We start from the raw sequence: 18889 nt of genomic DNA, 5'->3' as shown, positions 1-18889 counted from the left end.
CAGAAGTGCTCCATAATGAGAGCACTTTCAGCCTCTAACTCTTTGAAAAGACACCTCTTTTTCAGGTCACAAGAAAGCCTGCAAAGGAAGGTATCTATTGGTACCCTCCAATCTACTCATACACTCCTTCTGTTTTCAAAAACTCACTTGAGTAGGAAAAAAAGCACATGCTTTAACATTTAGACAGGAATTTAAATAACATGATTTTTTTTTAATTTTATATTTTTCATGTTGTTTAACAAAGAAAAATGAATGGTTTACAACCAAGAAAGAGTGGAATCAGGTATTAAATGAACAGGTCGGGCTTCATACAAAAATGCCACAGATTACACAGGACAGGTCTAAATTCAGGCCATGCCAAATAAGCTAGAGAAGCAGGACTGCATTGATTGCAAACATACATATGGTAAAAACATTTTGAGAAATGTAGTGTGGAACTCAGTTGCAGCCTGGATGGCATCTTCACCTCAGTCACAGCCTTCCAGCACTGCTCCCCATTCTTCACTGTATCAGCACTTAGAATAACCCCGTGGGAGCTAAGCATGTAACTTTGTCTGCATGAAAAATGAAAAAGAACCCAAACCCCACCATTTTTTCCCCTGCAGACGAAGTCAGGCCAGAGAGGTACAATCATATATCTCCTGGCTCCCACTTTTGATATCCTTCTCTCTCAGATGCCAGACTGACATCCAGTACCTGCTGCCTCTGAGTCAAGGCTCTGCATGTGACAGAGGTCAGCAGCAAATCCCACCTGGCTCTGCACATGCTCTTCACAGAAGGCTTTTGGATTTTCAAGACTCTTTCCAAAGTATCTCACAAAAATAATGGGCTGTCCCAGGGAGCCAGGAGTTTAGCTGCCTAAAACATTCTAAACTAGTTTAATAAATTTTTAATTCAAAACATCAAATGCCTTGAAGCTAAGAATTTCTACTGCAAGCTGGGCAATTAGCAGCTGAAAACAAAGGAGGAAGAGGTGGAGGCAGAGGCCAACACCAAAATGATCATCAGCTACCACTATCAGCACAAGCAGAGTTCAGTATAGTTCTGGATATCATGCAGGGTACCTCCAGCAAAGGGAGTACTTACACTACTGTGTTTAAAAGTAATGACATGAATACCCTGCTGAGACTTCACTGAAAGTATATGAGCAGGCCTGACCACCTTCAAGAACAAACCAGCTGCAGAACAGACCTGCCAATGTGCCCAGGAAATTAATGTGGTTGCTGTGTCCTGTTCTCAGCACAAGTCCACTGACACAGAGGACCAAGTTCTTTGCAAGATCACCAAGACAGAGGCTAGAGGAAATGCTGAGAAAAATACCTTTGTTCATCCTTAAGAAATGAAGGCTGATGAAAAACCTCGCCAGTCTACACTCTCAGTGGGTATAGAGAAGAGAGAGGTTTCCACAGAGACACAGCAGCAGGGGATGAGGCACAATGAACAGAACACATGTGATAGTGGACATGTCAATTAAATATGGTAAAATAAACTTTTAACTATGAAGGCTGATCAAACACAGGAACAGAGCATCCTTGGAGTCTGACAGCGTCCTGAGTAACCTTATCTCTCTGGAACTGCTTTCAACAGGGAGCTGGACTTGACAACCTCCAGAAGTTCTTTCCAAAGTGTTATTCCATGAACATGTAAGAACATGGCTTATTCAGCCTAACAAACCAGAGCCTGAATTTGTGCCCTCTTTGGGACAGCCCCTAACACAACCCAAGAAGAGCCACCTAAGCCAAAGCCTTAAACCAAAGGCTAGAGGCAATGAACTTGCCATTTAGGCTGTACAATTGCTCTTCACACAAGGCTCTGTTCCTAACCTAACCCAAAACTTAACAAAAGAGGCTCCCAATCAGGCTTCTTTCAATCTAAGTCAGCTGTACAATCCCTGCTTATTTTTTCAGCGCAATTTCACTTTGAGGCATATGCAAAGAGTTCAGCCAGAAGCAAGTAACCAAAAGGAACCATCTCATTCAATTTCCAAGCATAAGCTTCTACAGCTGCAAAAGGGAAAATTAGGCACAAAATGTGGACAAAGTAAAAAAAAAAAAAAAAAAAAAACCCAAAGTAAAATCTGTATATATGGGACCAGCACAAACTATGTTGTCTCAGGTGCTGCTCTTCCATTACCCCACTCCCCCAAATACAGCAGCTGCAGATGTATTCTTGTGTCTGTCAGAAAAGATCCCACATGAAGAATGTTTCCACTAGCAGTATAATAATGTGGCTTCAGATTCCTTTTTTCTTATTAGTGCCAAGAATTCAAAATAAAGAAGCTAAGAGTTAAGACTCTGAAAGTTTTAAAGGGTATAAATATTACAGAGCTGTCTTGATTTTTTTGTTTGTTTACATATTACTCAAAAAAACCCTACCCAAATCTGACGGGTCCAGGGGCAGCCAGCCAAGAACCTTTTCCCTGTGTGATCATGTCAGGTATCACCTAACCATGACACTTCTTGGGCTAAAGCACACAGGGCAAATTATTAATTTCTGCAGAGAAATCCACCTACAGAGAATCCTACTGGCATAAACATCAGCCTTCACTAGATAATCAAAAGGGATCTGTGTATATATAGTGCCAGATACTGTAAGAGAATTTATCTTCTTGATCACAATGTTGGGGCTGATTAGCCCCAAAACCTTCTCCTTCTTAGCACATCTAGATGCTCAGGGAGGCTCACATTCCTCCTGCTTTACACCAGCCAGGAAGCCCAAGCTGCACAATGGAACAGTGAGACCACCCAGACAAGAGCATGGAAAAGAGACAAGGTCCCTCAGACCCACAGTGCTCACTGGGACGGTGTCATCCTTTCAGAAAGGAGCAACTCAAACACAGCTCCTCCCAAGGAGGAGGACCACACCCAAGGAAGTGCCTGAAACCCACAGCTTTGCCCTTATCACCATGGAAAAGAAAAAACACCCCAAAAGGCAAAACAAAACACACCAACCCAATCAAAAAGCATCCTGCTCCTTTTAGAAATAATATTGCTGGGCTTTTGTCACAGCACAACAATGTGCTCCCTGTATCAAACCAAGTAACAGCTATTGTAGCAGCTAATGAGTGACACTGTCCCCTGGACAGCTTTTCTGTACAACATGTGGTTTTCATTTTAAGTCTCTTGTCAGGATTTCACTCCCTTTCTTTTATGTGACCTCCAGAAGACAATAAAATCATATAAAATCTAAACCTAACGAATCTCAGGTTTCTGGTATCCATTAACATTCACATCCACAAGGCTGATGATTCAACAAAACACAAAATAAGCAAAACCAGGCCAATATTAAGTTGTTTGGCCTGCATTTGTTAAGTTCTAACACAGTCTCTATAAACATATGTCTTCTGGTTGGTATTTCAGGAAGAAATCCTTAGAATAATAATATTTTGATTAGTAACATGTGTGTTTTGAAAGACTAATACTGAACTCCAAGGGAGATTAAAATATGAATAGAAACTATGAGCTAAATACACATATGTGCAAAGAGATTTCATTCTCACTGACTGAAATGTCTGGTTACAAGTAATTTGTTTTTATTATTAAAGTCCTAACAGCCTGTGCTATTGACTTTTTGTAAAATTAACTTATATTTATGAAAATATCCTGTTCTTGCAGAACCACTTTAGAATATTACTTATAAAAAAATTACCTAGTATATAACAGAAGTGATGTCATTCTCTAGATTATTATGACCCATCTCAAATTAACTTCCAAAGTATCCTAGTAATTTTTAGGGAGTACCCAAATGTTGAACTCTTCTCTTTTTAGTCTTTCAGGACTTCTCAATCAAGCAGGAAATATAAATCAGCTAGATAGTGTTTTCCAAGAAATCATAATTAGTTACACTCACAAAGGTATTGATATACTTTAGGGCATCAATCAGTTCCCTGTGTGCAATGTGCAATTAGGTCTTTAAATAGATTACCAACTTCCTAGACCACCCCCTCATTCTTCTGCTGACAGCTGGACATTCAACAGTGTTATGTTCTTCAGTAGTTCCAGTAGAGAAAGTGCAAATGCATAAGTAAATGATTTAAATGTTACAGAGTACACATGGGAACTTTAACTCAAAAGATTGTTTATAGGTGTTTTTTAAGAAGTCAACAGTCTGGTTGTCTATGCTGCCAAAGCTTTCATTAGAACATGTAACATCAAAGTGAAAATATGATGGTATATACAGATTCCCTTTAAACACACCCCTTTTCCACACCCAGGGAAAATATTTTCAACTTTCTCTTACAATTCAGATGGAAATTTAAATGCAGAGATAGCAATTGTTAATTTCTGCTGAAATTCACTTCAATATATAATTAGTGCTCTAATTAAAGTTAACAATAATTTATCAGTTTCCATGTAATGTTACAATTATTTAATGGTAACACAGAGTTGCAGCCAATAAACGAGCTCTCACCTCGATGTCATTTATGCTTTTGTCAGGCAGTTGAGCAAATTAGGAACAGATACAGCTAAATACCAAACACACACTGTCAGGCATAAGGGCAGACTTGGTTACAATTATTCACTCTCAGTATCAGTGCTTCACTCCTGGTGCAGTAACACTAAATTCAACACGACTGCTCTTCACAAAAGATCAGGCTGGCAATTTACTGAGGAGACTGCTGGGGCACAGTGTCAGTGGCATGCACCAACACCAGGAATGGAAGCTACTGCATTTCCAGGGAGACACCTGGAGATGCCCTCCACCAGCACAAACCTGTCTGCAGATCTCAGCTGTCCAGGAAGCAGCACTCTCTGGCTTTCAAATCTCATCTATCAGCATCTGATTTGAAAAAATACACAAATTTAAAAGCCAGCCCCGAAAGACTGGTGCACCCTGATAGGAGGTACCACCCTAACCAAGACACCCTGCTGAACCAGTGTTCACACAGCTGCCAAGAGGAACAGGCAGGTTAAAAGGTTAGGAGAGGTTCACCTCTACCACACAAGAATTTGGGTTGGAAGGGACCTTGACACCCCTGTGGCCAGCACTTGCTTGGGGTTTCAAGAGACAATGACACAATTCCTCTCAAGAAAGTAATGGAGAAGATGGATCTATAATCCTGTTCCAAACACAAATTTATCAGGTGATCTGGGAAGCGCATCAAATGGCACTACAACTATTACTTGACTTTGGAGTGCTGAGGAACCTGGCATCTGCCTATGCAGGACTAGTGGAAGATCTAATCTGATCCAGAAGAGCAAGCCACGCCAGTCTTTAAAGGCAAATCTAATCCCACTTTCCAACTTGACTATGCAGACAGAAATCTGACAATGTTACACCGCAGTCAAAAGAATTACAGAATAATTCTGTATTTTTTTTTACCAGAACCTGTTCAATCTACTAAAAGGAACAACTACATTTAAATTTGGCTGTCACTGACATTATCTATCCCACCGTAACAACAAATGCTGAAACCCCAGATGGGTTAATATTTATGAGAAAGTCAACAGAACATCAAACAGAACAGGAAACAGCATTTCCTGCCAACTGTCTAAAAGCAGTCATACTGTTAGCGCTGCACTTTGTTGCCTTTTATTCCTGTTATCTTACAGGCAGACACGAAAAAGCTAAAAAATCTGCCAAACTGAGCCCGTGATAATAGCAACTTCCTTAGTCATGACTCAATTTTTTTTCTTTTTGCACCCCCATAACAGAAAAAAGTATCTGTTAAATTGTCCTTGTTAACTAATGATAGCAGGATGTGTTTGGCATACTGGCTCTGGGGCAGGTCTGGAGCTCTGACACTGACAAAAAAACAGCAGACAACTCTCTTGCATTATCCTTTTTACCTCATAGATGTTAACAATGACAGATGCATTGCAAACTATGCAAGGTGGGTTTGGGATGTGCTGCTGGGGTGATGAGAGACCCAGTTACACACTGAGTAGCAAACCCTCATTGTGCATTATAGAGATTTCACACCTCAGTTTTCAACCTCTAATTACAAGTCATTTGCCAACTTCTATTCTTGATCACACAAAATCTTCCCCCAAAATCAAGAAACTCAAATTTCTTATCTGAATCCCTGACAGATCCTTTAGGATTAGGAATGAGGATCTTCTGAAATACACACTGGGAAAGAGTGGCAGAAAACAGAAGCCCAGAAGCCTTGGGCACAAAGACCAAGCAGAGCAGCCCTTGCACCTTATTCTAGCACATCTCAGTAGCCATCGTCATGGAATTTAAATGTAAAGTTCTTGTCTTAAAATCCCCCAAACCAGGCATGCCACATTATTCCAAGGGAACTGATTTTAGCCCTATTTACTTGAGATGATTTTAAAATATCTATAAATCCATTGATACATTCACACATCGTGGCATGGATTTGTCTTCCACACTACACTGAACAGGGAACCACTGCATCCTTTAAGGAAACAGACACAGGAAAAGTTCTTCTTTCAAGAAGAGTCACTCAGTATTAATTGAACTATATTTTATATATGAACTATATATGTGTATATATATATATATTATTTGGTGAACAGTCATTCAAATAGCAACTATTGATACAAACCCATGTGTTTCATGCAAAACCTTACACTGAAGGAAAGGAGAGGCCTATTACCAATGGCAAAGGCTTTCCATTGTCAGTTTGGGGGGAGAGAGGCATGGCTGGGCAGAGCAGCACAGGGCAGCTGCTCAGCCAGGGGAGGAGCACAGACATTATCCATTCACAGAACTGGCAAGGAGCATTCTTGGAAGAAGTGGGTTTTAGTGTGGCATGGATGGCAGGCACAGATAGGGTGCCTGACACAACTGACAGACTGTTCCCTGCACAGAGAGGCATTAACAGAGGCTCTGAGACAAGTGGGAGAGGGACACAAAGCACAACAAGGATCCAGGACTGGAAGGGGTGAGGGCAGCAAAGCAGGGAGTTGGCAGATGTGAGAATGAAGAAATGGGAGAAAGATAATATTTAACTGCAACACACAGGCCATGGCTAGTGGTTTTGAAGGGTTATCACTGTAAGAAAAGCTCTAGGAAAGAATAAAAAACAAACTTCATATTAAGGCATGTAAGATATTGGGTCCCACTGTACTACTGCTCATCCTTATTGCAACACAAGTGACTTGTAACATTCACCTGAAACCTCTCTGCTAAGAGTTTTCTCCTCACCCCTTCTGAGGAAAGAACACACAGAAAGCATAAAGCATTACACTGTCAACATGCCCAGCCAGCTGGAACTATCATCATTACATAACCCCCCCCCCCCCCCCCCAAACTACCATTCCCTCTTCTTCCATTTCCAAACCAATTGGAGCTAAACCACTTGGAGTTGGTGTGTTACATGAGCTCCATTTCTTCTAGAAAGTATACAGAAACATGGGAACAACTGGGTATGCATTTGAAATAGAAAAAAGAGCAGGAGGTTTCTGAACAATATCAAAAGAAAAGTAATCATCTACTTTGACCACAATTTTTTTTTTTAAGTTTATATTAGGGATTTCCTAACATTACTGTTAAATCACAGGTTATTATTTGACCCGGAAAGTCAAATTTCTGTTCATGGATCTCCTGGTTTTCTGTTTCGTAGGTTCTCTTACAAACCCTCCAAAACAGTTCTCATTGACTCAGGGGAAGCTATGAGGATAAATTCATGCAGCACTAAAGAGATCAGTATAATTCAACCCTACTTAATGTTGTAGGACTTTATTTCCATCAGTGTTTGCAATTTTAGCTGTTTAATGAAAGGGTGTCAGCAGAACAGAGGCGCTCTGCAATCACACAGCTCAAAGGAAAAAAACAACTGTTACTCATGTAAAAGGCAACTGTTGCCTGAAGTGAGATGCAGCTTTGGAACAGGCAGATGCTTTTTCAGTAACTTGCTTTCAGAGGAGAGCTGTGCATGATATTTAACGTCTGCATTGCTTCTGTAATTGCTCTCTCTCCACTGCTGGAAGTCCACCTGCCACCCATGAATTGAAGGGGAAAACGTGTGCCTATATACTGACAATAGAAACATGATGGCTCAGCACATCTTTTATCTTACATTGCAAATATGCAAATACAAAAGGTATTCACACACCACATGGTATTCTAGAATAAATATCAAAGTCTGCTCATCACTGGTTTTAATACTTACTCATCACTCCCTTTCTCTCTGCACACAGAATCAGAGGTGTGACCCAGGATTTTTTTTTTCCCCAAGATCTCTCCCTGTCAACACACCGTTGTTAGTAGAAACAAACTTTCATGTATTTTGTTCCACATTGCTTAAAGTTCAAAGTCACAAAGCAGTTCTATCCCAAGGATGGCCAAATTTAGAATTTAGGCCCCTGAACCACTTTTGAGACTTGAGACCACTTGAAGCTAAGTAACAAAAAAAAAAAAAAAAAAAAAAAAAAAGCCAGGAAAAAGCTGTACACTTGTATCTTCAAAGAGAGACTGAGTTTGCTACAAATACCACAAGTTATTTATGGCTTGTGAAATGCAACAAAGGCATTCCTAACAAAAGACATCAAGCCTGGCCTGTGCCATGGTACTTGCACAGCAATGGAGAAAGCTCTTTCACAGGACAGGCTCCAAAGATTATTTATTATCTAAACAAGCACAGTCCAATCAATAGCCCCCAGGCTGACTTCAGACCACCACTTTCACTCAAAGGCTCAACAAGCTCTGAATCTTTTCTCCTGCACCTACTCATACCATGGAAAGGAGTGCTGTGCTTGCTTCCAAAGGGGAGAGAAAGGGGATGGATGTGGAGGACTGGCATCCTGCCCTCCCTCAAAGTGAACATACATTTTGCACAGTGTCAGGGTATAGGCAGCCTTTCCTTCCTCTATTCTGTTGATTTTTTGGCTCAGACTCCCCCCAGGGCTGCCAGAGCTTGCACAGGACTAAGAGGGAAAGGCAGGGATTAGAGAGTGGGCAAGGAAGAAGAAGAAAGAGATGGAAAAAAGTAGTTTAAGGTTTCTTTATGCACCACTGTGGCCAGAGGATATCACAGCAGTCTTCCCCCTCCCTGTCCTCACGTCCCTCTGCCATCATGCACTTGTTCTGTCCCATAGCCTGGAAGTAATTCAGATCACAGGAGAATATTCTCACGCTTTAAAAATGCATTTTCTTAAAATGATGCCAACCTCTGCCCCTAAGCCAGGAGAAAGACCCAATCCAGAACAAAGATCACTGAGGAATTTGCATCAAAGGACTGACACATTAACCCTTAGTTGCAGTGTTCCAGGCAGCTTTTGGATAAAAGATGCTTCTAGGCCTTCTGCAGAGCCATTGTGCTGCCCATGTGGGGAGCTTTTAACTTAGCCCTAGAAAAGCAGAGCAATGTGTTACAAGACACTGAAAGAGTCCAGAATTACATTCTTGCCTATAAATTAGAAGTACACTCTTCAAAATAACCTAAACATGGTTACCAAAGCAGGTACATCTAGCATGGGTGAGCAGTACATTTAGACAATGACAGTTTAAAAACTAAAATCCAATGATAATAGATTTTTGTTTGTTATTCTAAAAATGCCTACTTTGTCCACTTTCAGAGAGAGTATCTCTGTATTACTCTTGTTTAGAAACAGTAACACATAAAAAAAATGAAACATTTTTTCCCACTATCATATCCAATTCAACTGCTTTCATTAAATTTCATTATATCTACATCATTTAATTTAGGTCAACATGTCAAAGTAACCTAGGATCATGTTTGCTTTAAGTCAGGCAGCATTATTCTCTTACTTGAACAACCCATTTCAGACTCAGTGACAGAATTGCCCTCCACTTCTCCCACACTCCATGAAGGAAAAAGCAGGGAATTACACTGTAATTTAAAAAATCACTGCAATGCTGACAGCATACTAAGCTTCTGTACAATGAAAATTATACAACTGCACAACAGCAATAAGGGGAAGAAAGTCTAGCAATAAGTTAATGGCTATTTATTAATCAGTGAATTAGTAATTTAAAATGGCATACAGCGTATCTTTCAATTTTCGAGGTTTCCTTTTTTTTTTTCTTTGAATCTGCAGAGATAAAACCTTGTTTCACAGAGGCAGCAGAAGACGATCATTGCAGGGAGGTATTGATCTCCTTTTCCTCATATTTTCCTGGGATCCCAATGACAGTAGCTGCAGTTCACACTGCTGTCTGCACAGTATGAACCCACACAGGTCACAAACATATCCAGATTTCCCTATCTTACGTATTTCTCTACAAGCTCAAAGAACATCTATATTATGTCATCTCAAAACATTACACTGTGTTCCAAAACATGCAATATTTGGGTTCCAGCTGAAAAGTAACTTTACAGTACCCAAGTAAAGAGGCTGTATGTTGACTCCCAGAGTAAAGCTGGGAAGGAGAGGTTGGGCAGCACCACTTACCCCCAGTGCTCCAAGGGAAACTCTCTTCCTGCCTAAAATTTAAGAACAATAATGCAACATTGGCCTCTTCCTCTCTGTATTATGAAGAAAAAACTAGTACCAGAAATGACAAGTAATCTACCAAAAAACATATTTAAGCAATGCACTTAGGCTGTGATTATGCATCACTGACATGAAAGAGAAAAAAATAACAGACAACTGCCTTGAGCATCCAAACTAAAAAACAGAGGAGGGGTAAGGAGACTTGGGAAAACAAAAACAAACAAAAAAAAACCAAACCAAACCAAAACAAAAAAAAACAATAACACCAAAAAAACAACAAAAAACAAAAAAACAAACAAGCAAACAAAAAAAAAAAACCAAGAAAAGAGAATTAGAAAAAGCCATCCCAGCTCTGGAAGGCTTCCCTGACACACATCACTAATGCAGCTCAGTACCCTCCTATTACACTGGTGTTTGGAGTCTGCTCTGCCCAGAAAGGGACAATGTGAGCAGAAGTCATTTACACTAAGCAAGCACACAAAGAACAGGCAGCCTTCAGTCTTCTTACATTCTACAAGAGAGGGAAAAAATTGCCCATGTCAGAAATGAGAGGCGTAGGGAGGGGGGACTATGAAGCCAGGTAAATTTTTCCTCCATATGGGGCAGGACAGCCTGTGAAGGGCATAAACTTGGAGACAATCATTCCATAGGTTTTACTATAGATTTATTGCATTAACTTGGGCAGTTAGCTCCTGGTGTTTTGTTTTTCTTATCAACAAAAATAGCGATAAAGTTGGCTTTTGCTAAAATGAGAATATACAGTTGTTATAAAACAGACAAGTATAATTTAGATTCAGAAAATTATTGTTGAGTTCTGTGAAATGCAGGGAATTCTAAACTGGAATCATTACGCTCATGACAAGCAAGTCTTTGTATAATAATCATATCTGTGTCACTACTTCACAGGCTTTTGACCTTATGCTATAAAAGTTACAAACATGTTTTGACTTCTGGAAGTGACATATGCACTGCAGATCAGCCTGTTATAAACCACAACAATATTAAACTCCCTCTCTGTGTATCCATCCTCCTCCAAAGCCGACACAAGGCAGCTTCTCTTTGCTACTGATGTTCATTCTCTCTGTCAAGACCCCTTATTTAACCTTGCAGGCAAAAGGAAAAAAGTTAATGCAACTTCTATAAACTGAGAGCATTTTGAGTTACTCAAGCTGACTCACTTTCCATGAATTTAAAAGAGTTAGTCAACTGACAGATGCAAGACAACAGTAAAAACCCTGCCTTTAAATCCAAGTGCCAGGGTCTCCCCACCTCCTAAATGACTGCTCAGGGGTGCTCATTAATGGCTTATCTGCACAAGTTATTCACCAACCTGACAAAGCTTTCTTGCAGTTCTCTTGGTTTCTTTCCTTCGTTTGACTATCTTCTTCAGCCTCTCCTTCCCCACAAAGTCTTTTCTTTTCTCCCCCATTTTCTCCAGGGCTTTTCTTCTTTCTAAACCATTTTCTTCCCTTCTCTGTCTCCACCCTCTCTGAGGCTCTGCTCCCTTATCTCCTTTTCCTCATTTCTGCACCAATTTCATCCCCAGTGCCAGATGAAGTTCCTAGAATTGCTCAGAAGCAGACTTTGCCCCTTTTGTCTGCCTGCAGAGGAGGGAGCCTTGCAGCTGGAGAATGTGCAAGTAGTGCATTCTTGCCTGCACCCTTTGCTTGATTTGCCCTTATGTCTAGGCTCCAGCAGCCAGCTGAAAGCAATCAGATCCTTGCCCAGGCCAGACCAAGTGTTCTTGGGATACCCCAGCTGAAAAACATCTACAGAATTACTGATCAGACACTCCAAAACAACAAAAAATTACTAATAAAGGAGACTTCTAGCAAATAATACAGGTCTTGTGCTTGAGCAAGTAAGGGATGTCACACAAGCTATAAAGGAAAGGTGTGGTTTTGAGTGTGGATTCATGAACAAGGTTCACAAGTAAATTACAAATATGAAAAAGTTATTTAATATTTCAACACTGCACCAGGTTGTTAACATTCTAAAATATGCCTGTCAAGTTGTCTGCCCTGAGCAAATGTCAAGGCCTGCCATGACAGAACTACCAGCTCCAGACACGCAGGTGATATTCCCTTGCACTGGTGTCACAAACAAACTGTCTCAACCACTACAACAGGATGAGGCTCTCTCTGTATGCACATGCACTTCAGACTACTGCACCAGTCTGGGTTTTGTTCGCAGGGAAATAGACAAAAAATCCAGTGGTGTATGAAGACAGTGCATGTGCAAGCATATGTACAAGCATACAGAGTTTATTTTAGTACAACACCACAATAGGCTCACTGCCTTTATAAATGCATTCCTTGGGTTCACCCCGGACTAACAGAACATTGTCAGGAGAAAGGAGTCTTTCACAGTCCAGCTTCTGTCTTTGAAGTAGCTCAGGTAACACTGTACCTTCTCAACAGATGAGGTTTTCGGTGTTATTTCATTCACAACATGGAAGTCCAATCCCATAATGAGAAAAGGCCACACACAGTAGGTACAGTCAAAGCTTTGGTACCATTATCCATGTCCCAAGGCAGTGGGTACTCCTTGTGAGGCTGGAAAGCACACACATCACTTTTCTTGAGAGACTACAACACAACACTGGAGTCAAAAACCTGTTCATTACCCATGCAAAACCAGAAATACACAACCAAAATATAAACAGAGACATTATTGTTCGTAAAGTACATACTGCATAAGATACACATGAGAAACTAAGGGGATCTGTTCTTTCAGGGAGGAATTATGGCGGCCCCAGTTAAGGTAAAAAGGAGAGGAACCCATATTGTGCAGAAGAGAGAGCCGTGTAATCCAGCCTTCCACGTGAGAGACAGCCCGTACTCAGGGATCGGACATCACGACTCTGTGCTTGGCTGCAGCGGGATGGAAAGAAACCTCTGCCAAAAAAAGACACATGGAGCAACAGCTCAACTCCAGACTGCTATTAACTTGTTTAACGATGGAAGAGAGATGAGGACCAAGACCTGCCACAGCTCTTTTATAAAAGCAATGTCACAACACTTTATGTAAAGGATGAGGACTTCAGCCAGAAGTACTTAGACAAATTAATTGAGATCTGAAAATAATAGTATAACATGAAGCTCAGTACTAGCTAAGGAGTTAGCAAGTTGATTTCTAGGAGCACTGACTAGCCCATCCCCATTTTAAAAAATTTCCACTAAAATACTGCTACAGTGACAGACACAAATGAAACAACAGACATATTAATTTCCCTTTCTTGTGCACAGCTATTCAGCTCTCCTGGGCAGTGGCAGCAAGTGTTCATAAAGCAACTTTCAAACAAGTGTTTTCTATTAGAAGAGACAAAGAATTTCACATCAAAGTTTCAAAATACAATAAATTATTTACCTTCTAGATGATGCTGATCCATTTCACCAGCTAGTCTGGTGAATTGCCATTACTACTTGAAAACTTAAGGAGGCAATGGAAACAACCTGAAGTACATCCACACACCATTAACACCTGATAGCACCACACCTCCCACCTGCTGAAGAGCTGGGTAATTAATGTAGAATGTGTTACTGCTGCCAAAACACCGCAGTTACTACCCCCTACCAGCGAGATACACACATATATTCCAGCTTCAAGCTCTGTTTCCTCTTTTTATCTTTCAGGGCACTGCAGAAGTTCTTCTCTTATACAACACCAAATGACAAACATCCTTATTTCTGCCAACTCATTTTTCCTGATTATAATGGTGCCTTTTTTAAACAAACAGATCTGTGTGCTGAACGCTAGCAACTATTAAATGAATAAATGAGCAAAAGTAAAGGCAAAGGACACAAAAGAAGAAGCAATCCAAATGAAGACAGTAAAGAGCCACAAGACAGAACACTCTTCTCTAAGACAGCTTAGACATTTGATCCCTATCTCCTACTGAACTGAAGGGTTGCACCTACAGCAGGTGCTGTCCAAACGTTAACCAGGAGTCCAGCTGCAACTCATTCAGGGCATCCACAAAAGCAGTACCAGAAGGCTTAATTCTTTGCTCATTAAACATAATTCTTTACACATTACACATTTATGCTTTCCCTCCTTTGTAGCTGCCAGTTATTTGCAGACTCTTGACAGCTGAGCCAACTTTCAAGACACTCCAACACAAGCCAGATTTTGTATAACTGGAATATAAGGTGCTGAAACATCCAGAGCAAGAGGTGATGACAACCAATAGACCTCACTGAATACACCCCATTTTTTTTTTCTTCTGTGAGAATATTCACTTCTGGTAAAAAATGTCAGTTGAAACATAGCCAGAAATTTCAGCTTCTGTGTGACGTTTTTTACAAAAGCAACACAACAGCTTTACTGCAGCATCTGTGCCACCCCAACATCCCTGAGTGCAAGGCACAGAGGCGAGAGGGAACCCTAGCACACCTCAGCAGACTTGCCACCCTGGCATTCTATGTTACAGATCCAGAGGCAGCAATCAGTGCTCAGGACAGAACACCACAGTTCCTCCTGGCAGCTCCAAAACTGCAACCCTGGTACGTCTGCCAAGAGACCTGCCTGTTAGCCAAGACACAATGGTTAACTCTGCTCAGTCTAGCTGATGTAGGCAGAAAAGATTTAACCTGAAGGGAGTAGCTTTGTACTCTGTCATGAGACCTCAGCAAAAGGCATTTTTATAAAACTTTGCCTTTCAGAGGCGACATTACTGGGAACCCAAAAAAGTATGGTTAAAAGATAGTTACTTCATTAAGTTCCCCAGACCCATACATATTCAACACAGCAAGCAACTCAGACTTCAGAACCATTGTGCCTGCTGGTGAATAAAACACATCTGGAAGTTCCTAAGTGATCCCACTGAGCGGTATAACTGAAACCAGAATTTGGTCTGGCATCTTCACATCTTAACTTCAGTATCTTTCAAAGACCATCCTTTCAGATCTGACTGTATTTGCCTCAGATAGTGCATCAAAAGCCCTGATGAAATCCACCACCAGTGTATTTCATCAGTCAACAGGAAGTCTCACAGAAGACTCACAGAAGTGAGAGATGATTTTTGTCATCCTACAACTGAAGTCTCGATATTTTAAAGACAGATTGCATGGAATATAATGTGAATACATGAGGAGTAATTAAATGCTATATTAAGACAGCAGTATAAGATTTGTTAGCAACACATTAAAAATGCCACTCTCCTCTAAGGAAACAGACCATCAATTTCAGATTTGCTTCATCAATTTCATTCTGTTTTGTTTCTGCATTCTTGCAGCAAAGACACAGCAGAGTAAAATATATTGCTAACAGAACTTCATTTATGATACTCCAAGATGCAATGAGACAATGCAATAGTTTAGCTGGTATCTGAACTGAAACATCCCTCTTAGGGGACAACTACTCAGCACAGTGTCTGGTCAGAGGTCAAAGCAGCCATGATGATTCCTTGAGGGTTTCCACCAAAACTCCATTAGTGTAGTTCATCCTGTTTGATAATAAGCCAAATTCTAATCTCTGTGCCCAGCAGTCAGGACCACGTAAATCTATTGGTGGAGCAGTTACAGGGATGCTTTGGGATTCAACAAGAGCTAATAGCATGTACAACATTTGTGGAAAGTCAGGAGAGACAAGTAACTTCTTCAAAGCTTTCAAAAGTAAGGGGTTTGGGAATGCTTTATGAAGACCTTCAAAGCTGACTGTAAAAGCACTTCAAATCTAGTGATGCAAAGAAAACAACTCACATGTAACAGGTAACTAGGAACTGTGAACTGGCTGCTGTCCCTAAGCACAGCAGTCACTTTAGAACAGCTGCCTATTTGTACTGGGCAAGACCCCCGAGAAGATGGAAAATGTCCACTACCTTTATGGGAGCACAGCTGCATAATTGCTTTCTGTTTTATGCAAAGAATGTATTACAGCTAGGCACTGCTGTGGAATAAACTTTGATGAGTGATGACCTTTCATTTAAAACTTTCCCACTACTTCATGAGCTGTGCTGTCTGAAAAAATGGAAAAGGATAATATATCTGAATTAAATGAATCACAGAAATGATATGCTTAATCATCTAAAGAGTCATATATGTCTCACAACACATAGCTTGAAGTTCAAAGGAATCTTAGTATCAAAATGGCTAATAAATTACTCACAAATATCTACAGATTTGAAAAGGCTCATGGATATTTCACTGGGAGCTCTAACAATCTGCCATCTATGCCCATCAGCTAAGGACTTAGGTACAACTATGTAACGGAGGAGAAAACTCCACTGATGGAGAGACACGGGGCCCGAAGCCTCACGCAGTGCATTTTAAAAGCGAATGCAAGGAGAAAGAACAGGGTCTGGGTTTCCCTGGCATTTTAGGCTTCTTGCGCGGGGTTTCCAGTGGAAATCACCGGAGCGACACGCCTCTCGGTAGCGACGGTGACACCCGGGCTGTGCAGGACCAATACCCCCGTGACTGTCACACACCGGGCAGCCCGCGCCTGTCCCGCACTGGCGGGGCGCTCCCCGGCTTTCCCTTCACTCGCCACTGCGAAGCTCAGCCGAAGGGGAAGAAAACCGGCGAAAGCAACGGGAGGATGCCGGGCCGGCGGCGGAGGCTGTCAGCCAGGGCTGTCAGCGAGGGCTGGGAGCCGCCGGCCGTAGCACGGGGAGGCGCGCAGCGGAGCGGGTCAGGGCTGCCCGGTGGCCGCTCCGCTCGGGGCCGGGCGGGCCGGGGCTCCCGGCGCTGCCGCCGCGCCCTCCCCGGGAACCGAGCGCGCTTCGCACCTGGGCCGCTGCCCGCAGCCCCTCCGGGCGCTGCCCCGCCGCACTCACCCGCAGCTGCGGTCGCCCGCCGGCGGCCGCGGCGGCCGCGCTGTGCCGCAGCTCCGCCGCCTGCCCCGGCCGCAGGAGGCTCCGCGTGAAGCGCCGCGTCCGCTCGCCGGCCATGGGCGCCGGCAGCCCCGCGCTCCGGCCGCCGCTCCCCGCCCGGGCCGCGGCGCCGTCAGGAAGCGGAACCGGCGCTTTCCCTCCCGCTCCCCCCGCGCGGGGGACGCGTGCGGGGCGGGGGCCGCCCGACCCTCCCCGGGGCAGCGTCGCGCCCCCGCCGCCCGCGCTGGCCGTGTGCGCCCCGGCCGTGCCGCACGGCTGCGCACCGGGGGCGATACGGAGCCCCGGGGGCTCCGGGAGGGAGCCCGAACCGTGCCGGCGCGGCCGCACCGCTTTCCGTGCGTGTGGTCACCGAGGGATGCTCTCCCGGCAAGGCTGCGGGTGGGTTCGGCGCAGGACGAGCCACTCTTGGTATTAGCCGCTTGCTAAAGTGGGAACAGCGGGATGAAACCGAAGTGGTCTCCAGTTTTCGCGAGAAATCAACTCTCTGGTCATCACCACTGAACTCTTAGAAAGCGTCCTCCAAGCACCCTGCACAGATCAAGGCTGGATGTCTCCCAGTCCTTCTGCCAGCTGGCATGGCACCCCTCTCTCTTCACCATGGAAAACTCAGCCCATCCACAAGTTTAGCCATTTAAACCCCACAGAAGTTACACAATAGTCAGAGATGCCGCAGCACCCAGCGGAACGATCGTACCTTCTGTTAGTAGGAATACTGCTTTACACCTTAACATTAAAGCTTCAGTGTGGAGAATAAAGAATTGCTGTGAGAACTGTATCTTAATTTCTTTGCACAATAATACTTTCATTCTCCTCTGTAATGCAGAGTTTTCTTTCTTCAGTTAAACTGGTAGGCGTGGGAAAGGAGGGGACCGTGAGAGATAACACATCTGAGTGCATGACAATCCCTGTAAGAAAAGATTGAAATAAAACCCGAGGAGCTTCAGGTGTAAGCATGAATGGCAAAGCTGCTCTACATGCGTGAAGGCTGAAGCTGCAAAGGTGCTAAAACACAAAACCCGACAGAGTCAGTTAACATTAATTACACTTTGTATTAGGGAATTAAGTGTTCCAAGACCTCCTGGATTACGTCCACCCCGAGAAGCACCGTGTGTTTTGAAGTAGTTGCTGTAAGACACGCAGGTTGCAGTGTGGTACAAATTCACTGAAGCCTCCTTGTGGCTCCCAGTTCTCTCCTTCAAGCTCACTGAAGATACCGAAGGCAACAATGATAACAGAGTTTAAGTACTGCTTTACAAAGGAAATATTTTCCATAAAGTGAATCATCTGAATTGTACTCCAGAACTGGCTTAAAACAATTAAATGCTCTAGCTATTTTTACCCGGCAACAGGTACTACATTGTAATATCTTGGAGATGACATTTGTTTGAAGCTGAAGCTAAAACTCAGTAAGAAAATACTATTGGAATGGAAAAGATTTCTTGAGAAATTTGACACAAAAAGTTACTGTGAGTTGAAAAAGGAGACTCCATTCATTTTGCAAACAATCCATATAAGGCTCATTTTAGGAATGCAGCCTGATGTTGCACAGAAACAAAAAAGAAGAGTAAGTAGCCTCAAAGACTAGGGAAGACTCGTTCTGCCTCAACACAAGGATGTAATTTAGGATAAATTTGACTGCAATTTATTGCAGACAGCAAAGAAAACACACGCTGCATATGTGAGAAAG

The 18889-nt window shown here is 42.6% G+C and overlaps 1 protein-coding gene across 1 annotated transcript in view; it reads right to left on the bottom strand.

Moving 5' to 3' along the window:
• DOCK10 (dedicator of cytokinesis 10) overlaps positions 1–17259 on the bottom strand; it is a 146617-nt gene extending 129358 nt beyond the window's left edge. The window contains exon 1 of the mRNA XM_062499414.1: positions 17146–17259. Within this exon, the coding sequence (XP_062355398.1) occupies positions 17146–17259 (114 nt within the window). The remainder of the gene's footprint in view (positions 1–17145) is intronic.
• Between the last annotated feature and the right edge of the window lie 1630 nt (positions 17260–18889).

The sequence above is a fragment of the Cinclus cinclus genome, chromosome 10 (genome assembly GCF_963662255.1).
Source record: "Cinclus cinclus chromosome 10, bCinCin1.1, whole genome shotgun sequence".
NCBI classification, from domain to species: Eukaryota; Metazoa; Chordata; class Aves; order Passeriformes; family Cinclidae; genus Cinclus; species Cinclus cinclus.
The sequence above is the reverse complement of the archived record's forward strand: the minus strand, read 5'-3'. Positions and strand labels throughout refer to the sequence as shown.